At 51.9% G+C, this 18,943-nt stretch overlaps 7 protein-coding genes across 7 annotated transcripts; 2 read left to right on the top strand and 5 right to left on the bottom strand.

Moving 5' to 3' along the window:
• Positions 1-436: 436 nt before the first annotated feature.
• CPAR01_00655 (uncharacterized protein) lies at positions 437-1,375 on the bottom strand (the record flags this gene model as incomplete). Its single annotated transcript, XM_060484945.1, has 1 exon — positions 437-1,375. The coding sequence occupies one exon, from the start codon at positions 1,373-1,375 to the stop codon at positions 437-439; it is 939 nt and encodes a 312-aa protein (XP_060355802.1).
• A 402-nt stretch (positions 1,376-1,777) lies between these two features.
• CPAR01_00654 (NGP1NT domain-containing protein) lies at positions 1,778-4,274 on the top strand (the record flags this gene model as incomplete). The annotated part of the gene is made up of 4 exons (XM_060484944.1): positions 1,778-2,073; positions 2,139-2,871; positions 3,210-3,486; positions 3,544-4,274. Coding segments are annotated over 4 exons (2,037 nt in total), but the record flags the coding sequence as incomplete, so codon positions are not given.
• A 2,072-nt stretch (positions 4,275-6,346) lies between these two features.
• On the top strand, positions 6,347-7,517 carry CPAR01_00653 (PAP2 superfamily protein; the record flags this gene model as incomplete). The annotated part of the gene is made up of 2 exons (XM_060484943.1): positions 6,347-7,064; positions 7,129-7,517. 2 exons carry the CDS (start codon positions 6,347-6,349, stop codon positions 7,515-7,517), a joined length of 1,107 nt encoding a protein of 368 aa, XP_060355800.1.
• Positions 7,518-7,866: 349 nt separating this feature from the next.
• Positions 7,867-8,124, bottom strand: CPAR01_00652 (uncharacterized protein; the record flags this gene model as incomplete). Its single annotated transcript, XM_060484942.1, has 1 exon — positions 7,867-8,124. The coding sequence occupies one exon, from the start codon at positions 8,122-8,124 to the stop codon at positions 7,867-7,869; it is 258 nt and encodes an 85-aa protein (XP_060355799.1).
• Positions 8,125-8,133: 9 nt separating this feature from the next.
• CPAR01_00651 (uncharacterized protein) lies at positions 8,134-9,684 on the bottom strand (the record flags this gene model as incomplete). Its single annotated transcript, XM_060484941.1, has 4 exons — positions 8,134-8,852; positions 8,927-9,025; positions 9,082-9,168; positions 9,231-9,684. 4 exons carry the CDS (start codon positions 9,682-9,684, stop codon positions 8,134-8,136), a joined length of 1,359 nt encoding a protein of 452 aa, XP_060355798.1.
• A 937-nt stretch (positions 9,685-10,621) lies between these two features.
• Positions 10,622-11,746, bottom strand: CPAR01_00650 (uncharacterized protein; the record flags this gene model as incomplete). Its single annotated transcript, XM_060484940.1, has 1 exon — positions 10,622-11,746. The coding sequence occupies one exon, from the start codon at positions 11,744-11,746 to the stop codon at positions 10,622-10,624; it is 1,125 nt and encodes a 374-aa protein (XP_060355797.1).
• A 1,950-nt stretch (positions 11,747-13,696) lies between these two features.
• Positions 13,697-17,381, bottom strand: CPAR01_00649 (calcium-translocating P-type ATPase; the record flags this gene model as incomplete). The annotated part of the gene is made up of 8 exons (XM_060484939.1): positions 13,697-14,257; positions 14,357-14,572; positions 14,632-15,753; positions 15,804-15,869; positions 15,929-16,233; positions 16,289-16,669; positions 16,724-17,055; positions 17,095-17,381. 8 exons carry the CDS (start codon positions 17,379-17,381, stop codon positions 13,697-13,699), a joined length of 3,270 nt encoding a protein of 1,089 aa, XP_060355796.1.
• Positions 17,382-18,943: the final 1,562 nt, after the last annotated feature.

The raw sequence follows: 18,943 nt of genomic DNA, 5'->3' as shown, positions 1-18,943 counted from the left end.
TTGGTATACAATTGTAAGAATACAAGCGTGACGGCCACTGTAGCAAGAGCCGCAACAGCTTCGGGTCATTTCATAGAGACCACACACACAGAGATACATACAGCAAGTTTCCTTTCGAATGGCAATAATCTGTCAATGTGCATATGGGCACCTTCACGGCGTTGGAGGATTGTCATGTCGTTTATAGTTTGACATTGATGGCTTTATAATGCTACAGAGAATTGATAGTAGTACAAGTTGACTTGTGCGCTCCACGGCGGCCCTGCAACCGGAATTTGGTATCGGACATGCAGAGACTGTGGCCCAAAGCCACCACAACGTACAAATGTGAGATGTTACAACGGCCAAAACACCATTTTGATATTTTTGATACAACCCACCGAATGTGCCGACTCTCCAAGCTGAACGGCGGGCCATTTCTGACGTGTGAACCCCTTTACTCCATCTTGCCGCCCGTCAGCTCCTCGGCAATCGACTTCTGCCTCTTGACGGTCCTGTCCTGGTCGCTCGTCTGGAAGTCGATGGCCCGCTGCTGCGTTCTCAGCATGTCGTCCAGCATGGACTGCACCGTCGGCGGCTGTCCCCAGACGTCCCAGGCGTTGTCGGCGTCGTGGGCCATGGACTTGCCCTGGCGCTTCCAGAAGTCCTCGGAGAAGAGCTGGTCCAGGTGCTTGCCCAGCTCCTCCTCGGTGACGATGAACTTGGAGGCGTTGATGTACAGCTCCATGAGGGCATCCTGTCTCGCCTCGCTCTTCTTGGCGGCGAGCCTGGCCGTCCGCGCCTTGCTAGCGTTGGCCTGGTCGTAGCGGTCCTTGTTGGGTGCGACAGAGGCAGACTCGACAAGGGAGGAGAGAACGGAGCCGCGGGTGAGGCGGTCGTCTGCGCGCTCGGGGGCGACGGCGGCGCGTTGGTGGTCGCGGAGGCGACGCTGTCTCTCGGCGGTGACGGTCTCGACGCCCTCCTGCTTGCGCTGGTAGAGCCCCTGAAGGGCGATGCCGAGGTTCTCGCGGCGAGACTCGGCCATGCGGCGGCGGTGCTCGAGGCGGGAGCCGGGAGGGGCGGGCTTCGTGGACGAGGCGCTGGTGGGCGCGGGTGCGGTCTCAAGGAGGTACGAGGGCTGGACTTTGCGGTCGTTTTCCTTTGCTGGGAAGACATCGCGGGGCGTGGGGAGGGTGCCCTTTACGATGGGGGGCTTCTCCTCAGAGGCCTGGGATTGGGGCGGCGTCGGGACCTTGATCCAGTCTGGGTGTTGGGGGGGCACCTTGAGCTGGGCCGTCGTGGAGGAGAAGGGTCGTGTGAGGTTGAGGGTGGCTTGTCTGGGGACGATCGTTGTCGGGAGGCGCGTCAGCCGCGCGCAGGAGCATCGTGACGACATTGCAGCCGGCTTGATGGGGTGTTCGGGGCCGTAGTCGCCTGGTTGTGAAAGGGCTGTCGGCAGGCGGGTTTGGGAATGGAGTCAATTCGTGGCTTGAGATGGGCAAGCTGCTTTGCTGTCAGGACGGTTGAACCTGAGAATTTCTCGATGGCGGCCCTGGGTTGGATAGGTATACGCTCGGGTGTGCAGTGGGTAGCTCTGCGCTCCAAAGTTCTCCTTTGCTCAGTTGAGATTCCCGGTCTCTGAGGAAGATGCGAAAAAAGGGCCAGGCATTGGGGGGTGAAATTTGGAGCTGCAGCTGTGGAGACACCCCCTTCTTACCTGTGGCATCGTTCATTGGCTCCTCGGTGCAACGGCGGCTATTCGCCCCGAAGTGCTCCAGAAATTTTCAGCAACTCCACTAAAAAATTCCCAAGGGACCCCACCACCCGCAAGAGAAAGAACTTCCTTTTTACTGCGCTTGAAGCTCCAACCTCCTTCTCTCAATCCTCTCTAAAAACTTCACCGACTCCAACTCCCGCCCAGTCTACTCCCTTCTCCCTCAGTCTCCCCTTTCTTTTCAATAAGGTCGACGACTGGGCGAGTTCGCGGTCACAAAAGATGGGAACCGGAAAGAAAGAGGCGAGCCGAAAGGTTCGCCAGGGCAAGACCGGCGATGGCATGGGCAATGTCAAGGTCAAGGGCGAAAATTTCTACCGGTAGGTTTCCAACTCTCCCTTGGCTCGGTATGCGCAAGCAGGTTGCTGACGTTACAATGCTACAGCTCTGCCAAGCGGGTGAGGCAGTTGAACATGTACAAGGATGGCAAGCCTCAGCGCAACGCCGACGGCGAGATCACCAAGGCTGCCTCCTTCCAGAGCCGAGAAATCCCTAACGCCCGGATCGAGCCCAACCGCAAGTGGTTCGGCAACACTCGTGTCATCTCCCAGGAGAGCTTGACGGCGTTCCGGAGCGCCATGGCGGAGAAGACCGCGGACCCTTACTCGGTCCTGCTCAAGAGCAACAAGCTGCCCATGTCCTTGATCAAGGATGGTGCCGACAACGTCAACGGCATCAAACAGCACCAGGCCAAGATGACGATCGAGACGTCCTCCTTCGGAGACACGTTCGGTCCCAAGTCTCAGCGGAAGCGCGTCAAGATTGGCGCCGGTTCCATTGCGGATTTGGCTGGCGAGGTCGACAAGGATCTTGACAAGTTCAACGAGCTCCAGGAGCGGAACAAGCTGCTCAGTGGCCAATCCGGTGGCGCGGACGAGGACGAGAGTCACGTCACCTTGTCGATCGAGCCCATCTTCAACAAGGGTCAGAGCAAGCGTATCTGGAACGAGCTGTACCGTGTGTTGGATTCTTCCGACGTTGTTATCCACGTCTTGGATGCTCGCGACCCTCTGGGGACGAGATGTCGCAGTGTCGAGAAGTACCTCCGCGAGGAGGCACCTCACAAGCATCTCATCTTTGTCTTGAACAAGACGGACTTGGTGCCTACCAGTGTTGCTGTAAGTTTCTCAAGCTCATTATTCTGTCCCCCCATCCCACACCCCAGTGTCTTTGTCAGGAAGCGTTCCGCACTCTTTGAGTGCTTACAATGGAAGTTCTCCGTTAAACACTGGGAAAATCGAGGGCTGTCTCGCTGTCCTGGTCCTTGGATCAGGGCTGATGGGATCCGTTTTGGATTTCCTATCATGAGACAGAATTGCTTCCGATGAGTTGAAGTCTGCCAGTGCTCTTTCGAGCCTTTCGATGGTGGTATTTCTTAGTAGTGAAGCATACATACCTTCCAGATCATTTTTGATTCTTCAATTGTTTGCTTCATGCAGAAGCTAATTCGATGCAGGCCCGTTGGGTGAAGCACTTCTCAAAGGACAAGCCTACGCTGGCGATGCACTCTAGTCTGACGAATCCCTTCGGAAAGGGTAGTCTGATTGAGCTGCTCAGACAGTACGCCAAGCTCCACAGCGACCGCAAGCAGATCTCTGTTGGTCTCATCGGCTACCCTAATGTCGGCAAGAGTTCCATCGTCAACACCCTGAGACAGAAGAAGGTCGCCAACGTTGCACCGATTCCCGGTGAAACCAAGGTCTGGCAGTACATCACACTCACCCGCAAGATCTGTAAGTCATCGTTCCATTCCTTTCGACGTACTTCAACATAGAACTAATCTTTCATAGACATGATTGATTGCCCTGGTATTGTGCCGCCGTCGCAGACCGACACCCCTCAGGATCTTCTCCTGAGAGGTGTTGTTCGTGTTGAGAACGTACACAACCCTGAGCAGTACATCCCTGCTGTGCTCGAGAAGGTGAAGACACATCACATGGAGAGAACATACGGACTCAAGGGTTGGACCAATCACGTTGAGTTCCTCGAGATGCTTGCCCGAAAGGGTGGTCGTCTGCTGAAGCACGGAGAGGCCGACTTGGACGGTGTTGCCAAGATGGTCCTCAACGACTTCATGCGTGGCAAGATCCCTTGGTTCACTCCCGCGCCTGTTGAGGAAGAAGGCACGGAGACTCCCGAGGGCATTGAGGGCCGTGGCGGCAGGCTTGGCGAGATGCCCCAGAAGCGGAAGCGTGATGCAACTGATGTGGCCGAGAGCGTGGCCGATACGTCAATGGGACCCTCCAGTGACGAAGAAGAAGGGGACGATGAGGAATTTGAAGGTTTCGGGTCTGACGATGACAAGGCTGAGGGCGACAAGTCCTTGGCCGAGGCATCTGAAGACGCAGGTGAGGCCTCGGACGACATGATCCCGCTGGATGACATATCAGACGATGACTCTGCGAGTGAAGATGGTGGTGACGGTGCTGCCTCGGAGACAAGCTATAACACCTCGGTCCGTGCTGTATCGGATCGTAGTGCTAGCAACGCCTCGAAGAAGAGAAGAAAGACAAAGACGTGAAATCCTCAGGCGAGAACCTGCTAGATGAATCTCTTCCGCTGCAACGCCGAAGTTTCGGCAGCCTCACCAGTACAGGTGGGAAGCGGCGAGTCCACTTGAGTTGGGGCTGACTCGGAAAAAAACAAAACGAAACGAAAAGCGAGTTTGGCCGTACGGTCCGCAATCGGGGACCTTCAGGAACCGTCAGGCCTTTGTGCTGTGAAAATCACGGGCCAGCCAGGGCAGTCGTTTCACGACACCTCAATGTTTCCAGACATTGAGGCTGTTCAGCGTCGGCACCTGATTGCGGCTCTGCCGTGGGACGTAGATCCCGGGTTTCCGCCCTTCCCTGTTTCTCCAGCTAAGCACGGGCTCCAGCCGCGGGATGTTTCCCAAAGTTTATTCCCCCGCCATCTCTATCGAGGGATGTTACGCTCAGCGTTGTTACCGTATGATACCCCCAGGTGATCTATCTCGATTGGCAAGTTGCCATCTGTAGATAGATATTGTCCATACCCAAAAGCCTCTTCAAAACGAGGTCTCTTCAGTTCAGAAAGAACCGAAGTCGAAACAAAAGAATGCAGAGATAGACATTCAATGGATTGGTCGCCGCCAGTCAGACAAGAATACAAAAACATGATTCACCGATGAAAACTTTGTTCCTGTGCCCTCTTTCCCCTCATGTTCCCTCTTTCGGCTTCTGTCGTTCCCTTTGTCGGTTGTCTTGCCGCGACGTCGGCCCTGCAACTTGAGCAGAAAAAAAAACAAACAGACATCGGCCAACAGAGAAACGGGGATTCGATGATATTGATTAAAGTTCCGACGTAAGGTTCCTCGTCACGACTAAGCAGGAGAGTTTCCCTCAACGTCCACCCGTCTCAATTAGCGAACCTGGCCCGACTTGACTCTTTCCTCATTGAAAAGCAAAGTTTGTTCTTTCTTTCGCTTGTGTCTGCAAAAGAAGGATTTCCTTCTTTTCATCTAGCGTGGAAACGGTCCTTTTCTTCTTGGCCCCCCTACTCTATCTGGCACTACCACCCCCCCCCTCCCCCCTCTCCTTCCCCCTCCATCTCGATTGCGGAAAGAGAAGTGTGTCGACGATCGTCTGATGACTATGAGTCGTGAGAGAAGGTTTATTTAGAGTTCTTACAACGTCCTTCTCCGATTCGAGACTTGGAGGACTCAACTCAACGACAACCAACACACACATACACACGCAGGCGTCTCTTTGGAGGAACAATTCCGACGAGAAGGCAAGTCTCCGTCGACCCCACGTGGACCGTGTAATCCGATGTTTTGCTTGTCTGGTTTCTCTCGCCCTCTTTCCTGTTCCCTCTCTGCCTTGGTTTTTGTCTCTTGCTGGATGGCAGAACACCCCTTGCCCTTGTCCACATGTAGGTACCTCACCTCACCTTACCTTACCTTGCTGGGCACGCCTCTTTCCAATCTCCTCATGATGAGTCGAACATCGTGGAAACCAAACACACCGGTCTGTCCGTCACACCCCTCTTCCGCCTCCTCTCGTCCCCTCACTTCTCGCCCAACGGTGTGTGTGCCTTCCTTACTCGGATTTTCTGCTCTCGGGTAACTAGTCAAGTCAAAAAAGACTATTTCGTGTTCGCCAGTATTGTATGCGAGGGTGGGTGTGTGTACAGATGTTTGAACCCCGCCTCGCCTTTCCCTTTCGTAGATTGAGACAAGAACGAGGGAACTTCGGCAAATACTCAAACTTCAGGGTGATTTCCAAAAGCATAAAAAGATGAAAGTCTTCCTCCCGCTAGAGTGTTAATCTCCTTACCTCTTCACCCCTTTCTTTATACGAACACCACCATCCAGCATTCGCTTCTAGTTGTGCTGGAAGAAGGATCAAAAGGCTTCTTCTTTTTTGTAAACCTTACCCAGCACATCATCCTTTTTCTCCCCCTGAACACGGGCCATCATCACGAGGTTGTTACTTTTTGTTTTTACCTCGGAGCCCTAGATTACGCGTTGTCGTCATTCCTAGTAAAACCATCATCAACTCCTAGTCTCTAGCAGACGTGAACGGAGCAACACACATCAAAGCACAGCATAGGAGAAACAAGAGGAAGAAGATGCGTCTTTCTTTAGTTACAGTTGTATCCCTGGCCACGAGCTCTCTCGCTCTAGCCCTCGTGCCCAGGGAGACTAACAACACCATGGAATCGGGACATTACCCGGGAGGCGGAGGAGGAGGCGGCGGTCGCGGTGGTGGAGAGTGTAAGGGCGGTGACAAGCCGCCCGGTATGCCCGGTGGTGGCGGCGGCGGTGGTGGAGGTGGAGGTCACGGAGGCGGCGGCGAGGGCGGAGGCAAGCCTGGTGAAGGCGGCGGAAACGGTGGTGGAGGTGGCGGTAAGGGTGGAGATGACTGCAAGGGCGGTCACGGAGGCAAGCAGCCGCCTGGTATGCCTCCCGGTATGCCCGGTGGAGGTGGTGACAAGCCTCCCGGCATGCCTGGTATGCCCGGTGGAGGCGGCGGCGGGGGCGGTGGTGGTGGAGGAAAGGGAGGAGATGATTGCAAAGGAGGCAACGGAGGCGGTCATGGAGGCGGTGGAGGCGGGGGCGACAAGCCGGGCGGTGACAAGCCTGGCGGCGGTGGAGGCGGAGGAGGAGGAAAAGGCGGCGGCGGCATGACGGAATGCAACTCGTTCCGCATGCGAGCCAAGGGCTCCGTCTCGGGCTGGGTCGGCCAACTGGAAAGCGGCCAGCTGAGAATCGGCCTCGAGCCCGTCATCCTCCGCATGGAAAAGGGCGAGATTGTCGATACCCGCCGACGCGGCATGTGGTGGACTCGTAAGTTTTGAACCATTCTACCCTCCACTTCCAATAAAACAGATGGACTAACATATGTGAACAGCCCCTACCGAGACACTCCAGTGTGACCCGGGACAGAAGCCCGACAAGGGTTGGAGCGTAGGCTGCGACGGCAAGATGACGTTCCAGGAGCAGACACGGTACTTCCAGTGCGAGGCCGAGAACCAGACGTACAACCTGTACAAGAAGAACGACCAGGGCGTCAACTGTGGTGAGATTACGCTCTACATGAGTGGTTGTGGGCGTGGAGAGGGCATGGGTGATAAGCCTCCTGGCGGCGGCGGTGACAAGCCCCCCGGAGGGGGAGGTGACAAGCCTCCCGGGGGTGGTGGAGGTGGTGGTGGCCACGGAGGCGGAGGAATGTCTCCTCCTGCTAATGGGACGGCTACCCCTCAGAACGGAACCAAGCCCATGCCGCCTCCTGGAAGGTGATTGTTAAGGTTAAGGATAGCAATGTTGACCTCCGGCTGAGGCTTAAGATGTGTGTTGAGCACACTCAGACTGATTAAAGATTGATGTAGAAGGCATCAGTCTTGGGGATGGATCGCTTCAACGCGGGACCATGGATTCATTCACGCTTTGCATGCAAGATGTCCCGTATAAAGTAATACAAGGGAAGGATACTTTTCCTAATCAATACATGTACTCATAAACGCTTCGTCGCGATTCTGATGGCTATTCAGATCTGAACCTCATAGCCAGTTCCCAAAGTAAACCTTGTTCTCCAAGTGAGAAAGAGTTCCATCCAAACTCCTATGACCCAAGTATTGACGATTAATAATCATTCGTCAAAATTTAAATCGCAATATTCGAAAAGACCCGGCTGATCCTCGTCATCCTCGTTCAGAATACCCAGAATGTCATTGGCTTCCTTGACCCAAGACGGCGTCGGACCCGTATTAGGTATCGCAGCCGGGACATCATAGTCATGATCCATGACAGATTGAGTGCCTTCGCCAAGCCTAGCGCCCATCCAGGCATCCTTTGCGTTCGGCTTGAAGCGCGGATCCTTTATTTTCTCGACCTGAGGCGGGGGCATGGCCGGGTTCTATCCGGGACCAAGCACCCACGAAGCAGCGCTCGACTCTACAAAGCCAGTGAACTCGCCCTTCTTGCCCCACTGGGCGGTGCCAGTCTCGCAGGGCTCGACGTCGAGAATGGCTTCGTTGGTGTGAATGTCGTACGTGACCATGTTGCCGTGAGCATCGGGGCGTGTCTCGGCGATAGGGTTGGGCTCGCCAGTGTACGGATCAATGAGGCAGGTGAGGCGGCCGATATCGAAGGGGCCGCGGTAGCCGTTGTGAGCGAGGGTGCGCGCGTTGCCGACTCTGACTGCGATCTCCGCTGGAGGTGGGAGGATGTGCCCGAGTTGAGGGCTCTGGAGCAGGTCCAAGTTCCAAGCCGGGCCCGGGGTCGCGAGCAGGTCGTTCGGGGGCAAGGAAGGAGGCGGGTTGTTGGCTGCGAACGTGTTCATGGATGAGAATGCGTTGAAGAGTTCGTTCGGAGACATGGGAGGAGCCAGGTGGCTGAACGAGGAATCGATATTCATTCTCATGCTACTCTGAGTCTGATGAACTTGGCTGCTCAAATGACCGCGGTTTGAAATGATGAGCTCATCGCTGCTCGACTCGTCGGTGGTGCTCTCGAGCGACGGAGGAGGGAATTTGACACTTCGGAGGGCAGAGGGGATCAGGGGGCTGCTCGACTTCAGAGGCTTCTCCCGGCTGGTCATCTTAACGACTGAGGCTCTTCGGTTCTTGTCCATTTCTGTTTTCGAGATAGTAATTAGTGATATGAAAAGACAAGTAAGAGATGATTAGCTGGGATGGGACGAATCTCACGGAGTCGCGCCTTCAAAGGGGCTTGCTGCCCGGACGAAAGCGCTGCCACCATCGGGTTCTGCACCGGACGGCCACTGGGGCTGAATGTCGTCACATTCGCTGCGATTGATTAGCGGAGAAGGGGGCAAGTTCATAAGCATGGAGGTGAGACGTACGCGACGAGTGCTGCGGAGATGAGAAATTCATCACCGAGTGCTGGGGGACCCCGATCGGGCCGACGGGACTTGAAGTAATGGATTTTGCTATGTTGATTCAATGAGAAGTGCATCAGATAAATGGTTTTGGCTAATGGGATGAGACTCACGAAAAGAATGTTGCAGAAGGGATTCTGATGAGATGGAGTTGTAGATTGGATGTTGGGGCATGAGACCGCTGGGCTCGCTAAGTTTGATCAGCGAGAATTCGACCCGGCCAAGGAGTATGGTAAACGTGCCGGGGCGGAGTTGTGAAGGTGAAGAAGGTCTCAGGCTGGGACGGGGAGGTGTCGGCGCCTGGCTACTCGGAGCTCTCCCAGCAGGAATGCTCGCAGGAGCAGCGCCGTCACCGCCAAATGGGCCCATGAATGCGACAGGAGCACTGTCATTCATGCCGTTTCTTACCGATGTCTCGATCCAATGCCTTACAGTCGTAGGATTTCCACGTATCTGATCCCCTTGATTCTGGAATTCATCTTCACCTGGGTGTCCTGTATCCTTTCGGCTGAGCCTTTCCAAAATCTTAGCCAGGGTCAGGGTCTTCAGCTTTTCGTTTTGGTCCATCGGTGTACCTATGGCGGGTAGAAAATGGCCCCAGTTACTTCGAGTAACGCGAATGTTTTCGTTCCTGTAATCTTACTGCTCGTTAGCTTCCATTTCTTGGAGGCTCTGTCATCTTGTATTTCGGAGAACGTTTGATTACATGTCGATGACTTACTTATCCAAGGTGAAATATGATAAGAAAGTGGGAGGTAAGAGAGGGATGAACATGTGGAAGAGATGCGGAAAGTAAAAGCGAGGTGGATTATGGGAAGGATATAGCTTAAAGGCATGACTGCTTAGCCGTCGTTCAAGGCCTGTCTTCTAGGCCCGTGAGATATCGAGGCACCGAGCCTGACTTCGAGAGGAGTCTTGGACACTGTGGAAGAGTCTTGCTCCGAACAAGGACGAACATCGTCTGGCTGGTGCATTCCTATTGGGTTTCCGTGGCTATGACCCCAGCTTGCTTAACAAGGGAGCATGAGGTCATGAAGTTATAAGACCTCGATTCCTTTGACGACTTGCGCAAAAGAGCAAAGTGTTGTGCTAGCGGTGATCAAGTACTGCTGAGACACGTCGATGCTACAAGTCAAGTCAAGATGAGACTTGAGAAGACTATGGGACTCTGGTTGAGACTCGATACAGAGGATGACGAGTAGCTCCCAAATAGAAAGGCGAGTAAAGATGTAGCAAGTAGTATATGGGAGAAGTGACAGAACAAACTAGACGGCAGCGTACCGTACATTTGTCTTTGTTCTCATTGTTTCGACTCTCCCTTTGCATGTAGTAAGACTCTACATGTATCCCAGCATGCAAAAAGTCATCAAGAGAAAGGATGGGTATGTGATAAAAGTAAGGAAAGATGACTTGAATCCTTTTGTGAGCCAACAGTTCTCGAACTTTACATGTACTCGGGTTCTGCGAACTAGAATGAAGAAGAGTTGAATCTTCACCGTGTCTATCAAAGTATCTCTATCATTTGTGATTGGATGAAGTCGAAGAAGCAATTCTCCTCGCTCTGAAGGCTCTGATCGTCATCCAAGTCATCAAATGTAGTCTCCAACTCCAACTCAAACGTGCCAATTCTTTTGTAAGCTGGCACACCGTTCAACGAACCTCCCCCATTCATCTTGACCGGCTGTAGAAGCAGTCCGAGTATAGTCCAGTCGGCAGAGTACCCGCGCACTCTCTTGATTTCCAGTGCCATGTACCCCCCGGAGCCTGCAGACTTGACGTCTACTTCATCTAGGCAATCAAGATGACAGCTGATGTTTCTGGTACTCATGAGCTTCGCCCCTGAGTCAAGAACACCCTGTGAGCTCGGGGGACTGGCTATATCAAAGACATTTTCTGGATCGTCCCTTGAGTCTCCTGTGGGATGATTGATGAGGGTGGCCGCCGCAAGCCTCCCATGAAGTCTTAGCCGACCTGAGTCGCCACGGACGTCGCCGTAGGGCGCGTTTTTGTTCACCGGCTCGGCCGAAATAGATACGACTTCGGCGTGGTAGACCTCCGTCGCATCCGTCACATCGCCTTCGAACGTAGGGATTTCCCAACCGTCACCCAAAGCCACGTATGCTCTCACACTACTATTAACTGCGAACCACGACCACGAAGGCCCCTGATAGGCCGCCGCCCGATTTCGTCGCTCATCTTGCTCCACTCTCCAGAGCAACTCGTCGCGGATGCTCCTTTTCCAGAGACCAGCGGCGTATTCATCGCCAGTCAACACAGCAAAGCGCTCCGCGACTCCCGACATGGCCAGAGCACGATCAGTGTTGAAGGACAGAGCACGGCTGGTGTAGATATCTACCAGTGCGCCCCACGGGGATGGAGTCTTTGAGCAGGAGCCCCAGTTGAAGGAGTCCTGCCTGAGGTCATTGGGCTCTGCGATCTTTCTCCAGCCGTCGGTTGCACCCTCACCGACGTCGAGGCCGTATAGCGTGTCGTTCCCGGTGATTGACGGAATTGGTTCTTGACAGCTCCATCTAGTTTGCCGGGACCCGAACTCGACGATCCTGACAGATAAAAGACGTTCTTGAAAAGTCCACCCCCGCTCGTCAATAGGTTCGTGCCCTGTCTCCATCTCGACACCCTAACCCTAACCCTAACCCTAACCCTAACCCTAACCCTAACCCTAACCCTAACCCTAACCCTAACCCTAACCCTAACCCTAAGTGACAGATGGTAGGGCTGCACTGTAAAGCTCGTTTATACATCGAAGCCGGTCCAAGGCCCAGGTGTAGTCCTCTTCGCTCTCGCCACTCAAGAATGCAAAAGCGATACAGAAAGATCGCTAGCAAGCATCCACCCAAATGATGTCGAGGAGGGGCATTCCATATCTAGGAAGGGCAGGTCTGGATAAGCTTTCAAGCACGCCAATGACTCTGGGTGGGCGAATAATACTGCTGTAACTCAGTCATGTGAATCGAGTTGCATCCGGTTCCAGAACCCTTCTTTGTCTAATTGGGTAGCGAAAACGTGTATAGTGCTCTAACCCTCATATAATAGCTCGCGTTTGCTGTCTGCAATGCGGTTATAGATGTCTTGCTGGGTTGTAATGGTGTTTGACTTTTGGTGGATATAAGTTCTGATATTCTTTGGCGCGATCCCGGCATTCGTGAGGCCACTGATCGTCGCTTTATTATTCCTAGATAACGTGCGATGCGTTGGATGAGCCGACTGGTGCTAAGTTGGCTCAGGGTTATGAACGGCGGATCGGCTATCTGGCCGGTGCCTTAAAGTCTATGTGGGCTTGTTAAGGCACTGCTTTGTAAGGATAGAAAGCTGGAAGCTTGTACCTGGGGTGCTTGTCTTCTGTCTTCGTTTTATTGATGCATCTGGAGGGCGACAGGCTCGATCGTAAGTGAACGTAACCGTTAGCCTGCTAGTCTTCTCTTTGTGGGACTTTCTAGTAATAAAGGCGTAGCCCCGTGGTGCTGCCTAACTATTGATGGCTTTGAATACGGCATTTCTAGATGTGTAATCCTGTTTGATAGGGAGTTAGTTTTTTGGAAAACGAGTAATCGTTTTGTTTGACCCTATTTTCTACCTTGCTGCGGGCGAATATTTTGGGGTAATGGAGAGATTGTAGGGAAGTTCGAGGTGGGCACGCGACGTATTCGCGTTAGCCATTGCCGCTTATATAATGCCCACGGGTCACTGTGAGAATTTTGGAGCTACCGGTACTCGTATCCCTATGGGTGTGCAAAGTCGGATATGTGTGAATGTGGATGTGGATTAGAGACGATGGAGCATTTCCTGTTCCGATGTATAAAATAGAAAGTAGAGCATGAGGTTATGCGATATGTTAGATAAGGTATAACATGCAACCTTTCTTTCTTCCTAGGAGGAAAGTCGGCATTGGATGGAGTGAAGTGGATACTCAACTTAGAGGTGGTGCGAGCGACATTTACATTTGCGATAGTAACGGGTAGATTGAGCTAGGAAGTAGTTTAAAAAGGGGAAAATAGAGGTTTAATAAATATATATATACTATAGGTTATTACTAATAATAAATAGCCTTAAGTTAACAGACCATACTTTAGCTACTAAAGTAAGGAAATGTATTTAGATGACAATTGTAGTTGTTGTGGTGGTTTATAAATTAAGGGCAGGATTTCAATGCGGTAGCTGGGCGGATTTTTTAGGGTAGCCGAATGGGGGTGGGTTGACTTATAGAGTATTTAGCCTTGGCTCACGGCTCTCCAGGTCATACATCCTTCTGGGAGGTCTGCGGTAAGGGCTCCGACCCGGCCGCCATGGCGTTAATATATCAACGATAACAACAACAACAATAATAACGACGACGACTGGTCATCACGTTTTTGTACTGGATTGAGTTTAGCCTACACGAGTCGCCACTGAAACAACGTGCACATCCATTTTCAGATCTTCTCAGCAGCAGGAGTGTCAATTTTGGGTGGGAGCCGACATGGTCCCCAGCCACGCAACAAGGACGTTCCTTCTTAATTCGGTACCCGAAAGGCTTCAAACTATTCATACTGAACACCTCCTGCGGTCGGGTAGGCTTTTCTCAGATTTTCTCTTGGTCTCTGACGCCACTGTCATCTGAAACGACTACCACCGGCAGATGACCTTCAGCAACTTCCTTCTTCCTCCTGGATGTTTTCACCATGGATAAGAGATCCTTGTTCAAGCGCGAGTAAAAGAACCGAAACGGCCTATCGATCAGTGCTGTAATGGAGGCGAACCAAGTATCAGGAAACAGGCGAACGAGAATAGCCCACGGCAAGCAGAACGCTGAAACGACAAGTGAAATCGCCCATTGTGTACCATCAAGACCGCCAGGGGATATTTGGATTGCTCTGGACCCGATGAGAACAATTGTGAGCTGTAGTCCGACCATAATGCAATTGATGACAATGAAAAATAAGTTTCGATGGACGCCCTCGAAGATATTCAACTTATTATCAAGTCGCCGATTATTGAATTCGTTGAAGATTTGCATCCATACGAAAGTGTTAAAGACAAGGGTTTCCAATTCGAGTTTCTTGCCGGGATCGTTAAGGTCGTAGCTCAAAATAGTACCTCCGCCAAAGTAGAGAACGAAAGTCACGATCAATTGGTAAACCGACTGCCCAATGATCATTTCCACATCTGTGAAAAGTGGTTGTCAGCAAAACTGTAAAAGATGTACAGAAGACTCAGTTAGTTTCGGCCTTTCGTATCTTACGTTGGTTGTAATCAGTGCCTTCTCCTTGCCCTGCGGATGACGATCCAAAATCGTCTCAGTTGGGGAATCGGTAGCCAAAGCCAACGCGGCAAAGGTGTCCATAATCAAGTTAACCCAGAGTAGCTGCACAGCCGTCAGAACGGGCTTCATCTCCGCATCGTATACAGCTGTCACAAATACTATCAACACAGCTGTGATGTTGACCGTGATTTGAAACTGTCCGCAGTGAACCGTTAGCATGTGACCTAAAAGACGAACTTAACAGCAATACTGACCTGCAGAAACTTCTGAACAGCATCGTTGACTGCCCGACCACACTTAAGGGCCGTGATAATCGATGCGAAATTATCGTCCATAAGGACAATCGAAGAAGCTTCCTTGGCAACTTCGGTACTAGATATACCCATCGAGAATCTAATATCGGTAGCTTTGAGAGTAGGAGTATTATTCGTACTATTACCTATGATAGCCACGGTCTTACCCGAGGCTCTGAGCTTAGCTACTAAGATCCTCTTATCTTTAGGCGAAGGCCGTGCTAGAACTTGAAGGTTTAGAAGCACGTTGTCCATCTCGGCGTCGGAAAGCCGTCGAAAATCGGGACCGTTCATCACAATGCCATCGGTATAAATGCCGCATTCTGAAGCGATTGCCTTCGCAGTGACTGCGTTATTCCTAGTGACCATTCGGACGTTGACACCGGCATGTTGAGCCTTACGAACTGCCTCGGGAACGCCAGGACGGACGGGATCTTGGATGCCAACGACGCCGAGAAAAACGAGATCGCTCCTTTGCAGAAGACTGCCGAGGTCGGTGCTGGATCCAACTTCGCCAGTCGTCAAAAGCGGCGGCCATTCTTGGAAATCTCTATAGACGAGTCCGATGGTGCGGAGTGAGCGATTCGCATACCATTCAACTGTATCCATAAGGGAAGCGCGATCCGCAGCTGTTAAGACCTCCACATCTAATGTGGCGAAGTTTGCCTTGGCCGAGCAATGGTCAAGGAGAATCTCGGAGGCGCCCTTGATCAGAAGTCGATAGGTGCCGGAGCGAAGTCGAATCACGGCGCCCATGCACTTCTTGCTCGAGTCGAACGGCATCAACTGGATCACTTGCTCGTTTGATCGAACTTCAGCGAGCGACTGGAGTCCCAGATGATCCTTGGCCAATTGGAGAAGTGCGGTTTCAGTCTTGGACCCAATGAAAACTGATTTCCCATCTTCTTCACCCTCGAACGCGGTCGAATTGATAGCCACTGATTGGATGAGCACCTCTCTGAATAGCACTGAGGTGTTGGAAGCCCAGGTGGGGATGGGCGGGTCCGAAGCACCTACGTTGTCCGACGCTGAGAAGCTGGTGTTGTCGAATCTCCCTGCAACAACAGTCATCTTGTTCGTTGTCTATTCTTCATTAGTGAAAAGCTCAGAACACAGTCAGCTAGTAGGCATACCAAAGTTCCCGTTTTATCTGAGCAAATAGCCGTAGCGTTGCCCAGGTTTCGCATACGCACAAGACTCTGACCAAATTATTCTCCTTCAGCATTCTTATTATGGCGAAGGCAAGCGCCAAAGTCACTACAAGGGGGAGCCCCTCGGGTACAGCAACTACGATAATAGTAACAGCGACGATAAGAATATCCATAAATAAAGACGCCTTATCGGTCGCAGGGCGGGAATCATGGGAAAGGCCAGCCAGAAAGCGGAACAACAACACGAAGAAGAGCAGTCCTGCAGCGGTACTTCCTAGCTTTGCAATCGCCATTGCAAGCCCTTCCAGCTTTTTCTGGAGTGGTATCGGCTCGGTCTCTATGCGTACAGATATCATGATCTTACCGAAACTACTATTGACTCCAACAGACGTGCACATGAATGTACCAACTCCTAGATGTGGAGTTAGCATACGTCTAGAGTCCGGCGTCTAAACGGATGAACATACCTTCCAAAACCTTAGATCCCGAGATAATGAACGGATCCAAGACCTTCGCGGTCTCTCCGTTCTCCAGAGCACTCATCACTACAGAGCCCCCGGTCTTTTTGATCGAATCCGACTCGCCTAAAGCAGATGACTCATCACACCTGAGTTCGTGACCATCGATATAGACCCCGTCCACAGGGACTAAATCACCGGCTTCGAGGTGAAGGACGTCACCCACAAGCACATCGTGCACTCTGATCAAGAATTGCTTCCCAGAACGAGTGACTTTGACATCTCGTTCGTCTTTCTTGGAGCTAAGACGAACGAACGCGCGCTCCTTCTGCCAGTCATTGATAGAGCCCCCAAGTGTCACAATGGCGATAGCGGCGCAAATAGCCACACCTGTGCCAATGTTAGCTCTCTGATTACTCTGCTGAAGTAATACACGATGCTTACCCTCAACCCAATTTATGGGGGTAGGCGATCCAGGTGGGTGTTCAACTCCTAGAGTCTCATAAAGCCCTAGAGCCAGAGATATGATAGCGGCTACCGTGAGAAGGATGAGAACTTGATCGTTGTAGGCATTCCACATCAACTTCCAGAGGGGAGTGGCCTTCTTTTCTGGCAAAACATTCCGTTTGTATACACGAATGCGATCTTCGAAGGCTTCCTTGGTGGTTGTAGTAGCTGATGACCACTGAACTTCGGAATGCTGCGGCGAGATAGGAGTGACAACGTCCTGGAAAGAGACCATTCCTGGTGCATCAGTCTCATCGACACTTAAGCCGCTGTTGATGTCAGAACGAAGTCAGTAGGCAATGGCGTACAAGCCGCCTAGAGCGCGGAAAGCACCTAGGGACTTGGGGTTCAGAAGCTTGTTCAGCTGGCCAGGTGAGAAGACAAAGGGATTATTGTCTACCTTGAAGTCGCTCTCAGTCCCAGGATCGGGTTTAAGAGCTTCCTCAGAATCTTCGTGAGAAGAGGAAGCACAGCTAGTTCCCATCGGCGTCAAAAAAGGGTTGGAAGCCGTCGAGACGATTGTATCCGTTTTGCTCGCTGACCGAAACCTCGAAGGGCTATGGGGGTTGGGAGGAGCAAGCGTACTACCAGCCATTTTGAGCAGTAGACTGGCAAGTTCAGAATTGGGTTGCAGACCAATAGAGCCAATATCAAGACTATGTTGCAGACGGTGTTATTCAAGAAGAGAGGATCATTGCATGTGTAAGAAAAGAATCATCTTATTGTATTGCTGACCCGAGTGATATATTGTCTCGGCGAGGCGGAGCATCTTGATGAGAACTGACACGTTCAGATTTCTCTTGATTCTTTCAAAATCGAAATTCTCAATAAATGTGGCAGTGCTCAAAGTTGAACGGCAGATCTTATGCAGTACTTCCCCTCATCTACCTCTCGTTCGGACTGTTCCACGTCTACTCATGTGTGATATCTGCCCAACCATCCAACAAGTCCACACCTGCCTTTGTCTGTCGGTAAAAAGCCGATGCAAAAAACCTGCTCCAAGGTGCATCAGCAAACCGGCATTTCTTCCAGCATGCCTTGGTATCTCGCCCTTGGTCTGGACCGTCGCTTATCTTGGCTTTGGCTGAAAGATGATTGAGATTGACTGTCACGCAAGGGATGATTGAGGCAGTGCACGATGTGGCTCAACGTGATGATCCAACTTCGAGGGCGGCTTCAGGATTCAATCTGTTGCTACCTATCTGCCTTGCCTTCCGTAATGCCCCGAAAGCAACCATCCTCTAACTTGGCAAAAGCGATGAAACAGAGAAGAGTGCCTTGTAAAAAGCTGGAGATTGGGCTATGCGCCGACGATCCAGCAATTACCGAGCATGTCAAGATAGCTTCATCTTCCCCTTGGACCCTTTGAAACGGATAAAGTGTAGCACCGTTTGATTGTTTTTATCTCGACGTGCCTGATATCATAGTTCTTGTTTCGGCCGGTCTTGTACTCCGTTGCTAATAATGACAGTGAAGCTCGCATAGTGATGAACAGACAAACCAAGCTTCTATACAGGAACCTCATATGAATGGATGTTAGGACGACAGAGTACGTAGCAAACAGCACGTTCAATGGCTTCACGAGGTCGCGAAAACATGGTGGATACATGAGGACGGGAAAGCTGATTAGTTTCAGCATACGAAAGCCCGAAAAACCAAATGGGGAAGCTCGCCACCACATCTACCTCGTGGCTGTGCTGTGCTGCTTTCTGAAAATCTTACGATCATTAAATTCACTTGGAATCATGTAAGAACCTATGGGGAGTGGCGGTGATGTTGACTGCGTTACACCTCGAGCCAAGGAGAGAAAACGGTCCCATCGTCACGGCCACATATCATGTTATCCAATCTCCGCTCTCAAAATTTGGAATGGGGAAAGCTGTTCCACCGAACAAGCATGTGGAGTGAGGTTTCAGTGAACCAACGCAGCAATTTGCCCTTCTAAGAGTCCCGACACCTTGAGTACATCAGTATGATGAGAGAGCTACACGGATAGGTCCGATAGAGGCGCGTCCGGTACTCCCAGGATCACGATCTTCAGACAAAGCCTTTCCTCTTGAAAGCAACAGTCTTGGCATGCTACAAATAATCATGGTCGGATGGCTCCGTTGTGTAATTCTCTTGCACAGCAAAAGCCCCAACTTCCCCGCATCTGCA

This window comes from Colletotrichum paranaense (assembly GCF_030867605.1).
Source record: "Colletotrichum paranaense strain IMI 384185 chromosome Unknown Scaffold_1.1, whole genome shotgun sequence".
NCBI classification, from domain to species: domain Eukaryota; kingdom Fungi; phylum Ascomycota; class Sordariomycetes; order Glomerellales; family Glomerellaceae; genus Colletotrichum; species Colletotrichum paranaense.
The sequence above is the reverse complement of the archived record's forward strand: the minus strand, read 5'-3'. Positions and strand labels throughout refer to the sequence as shown.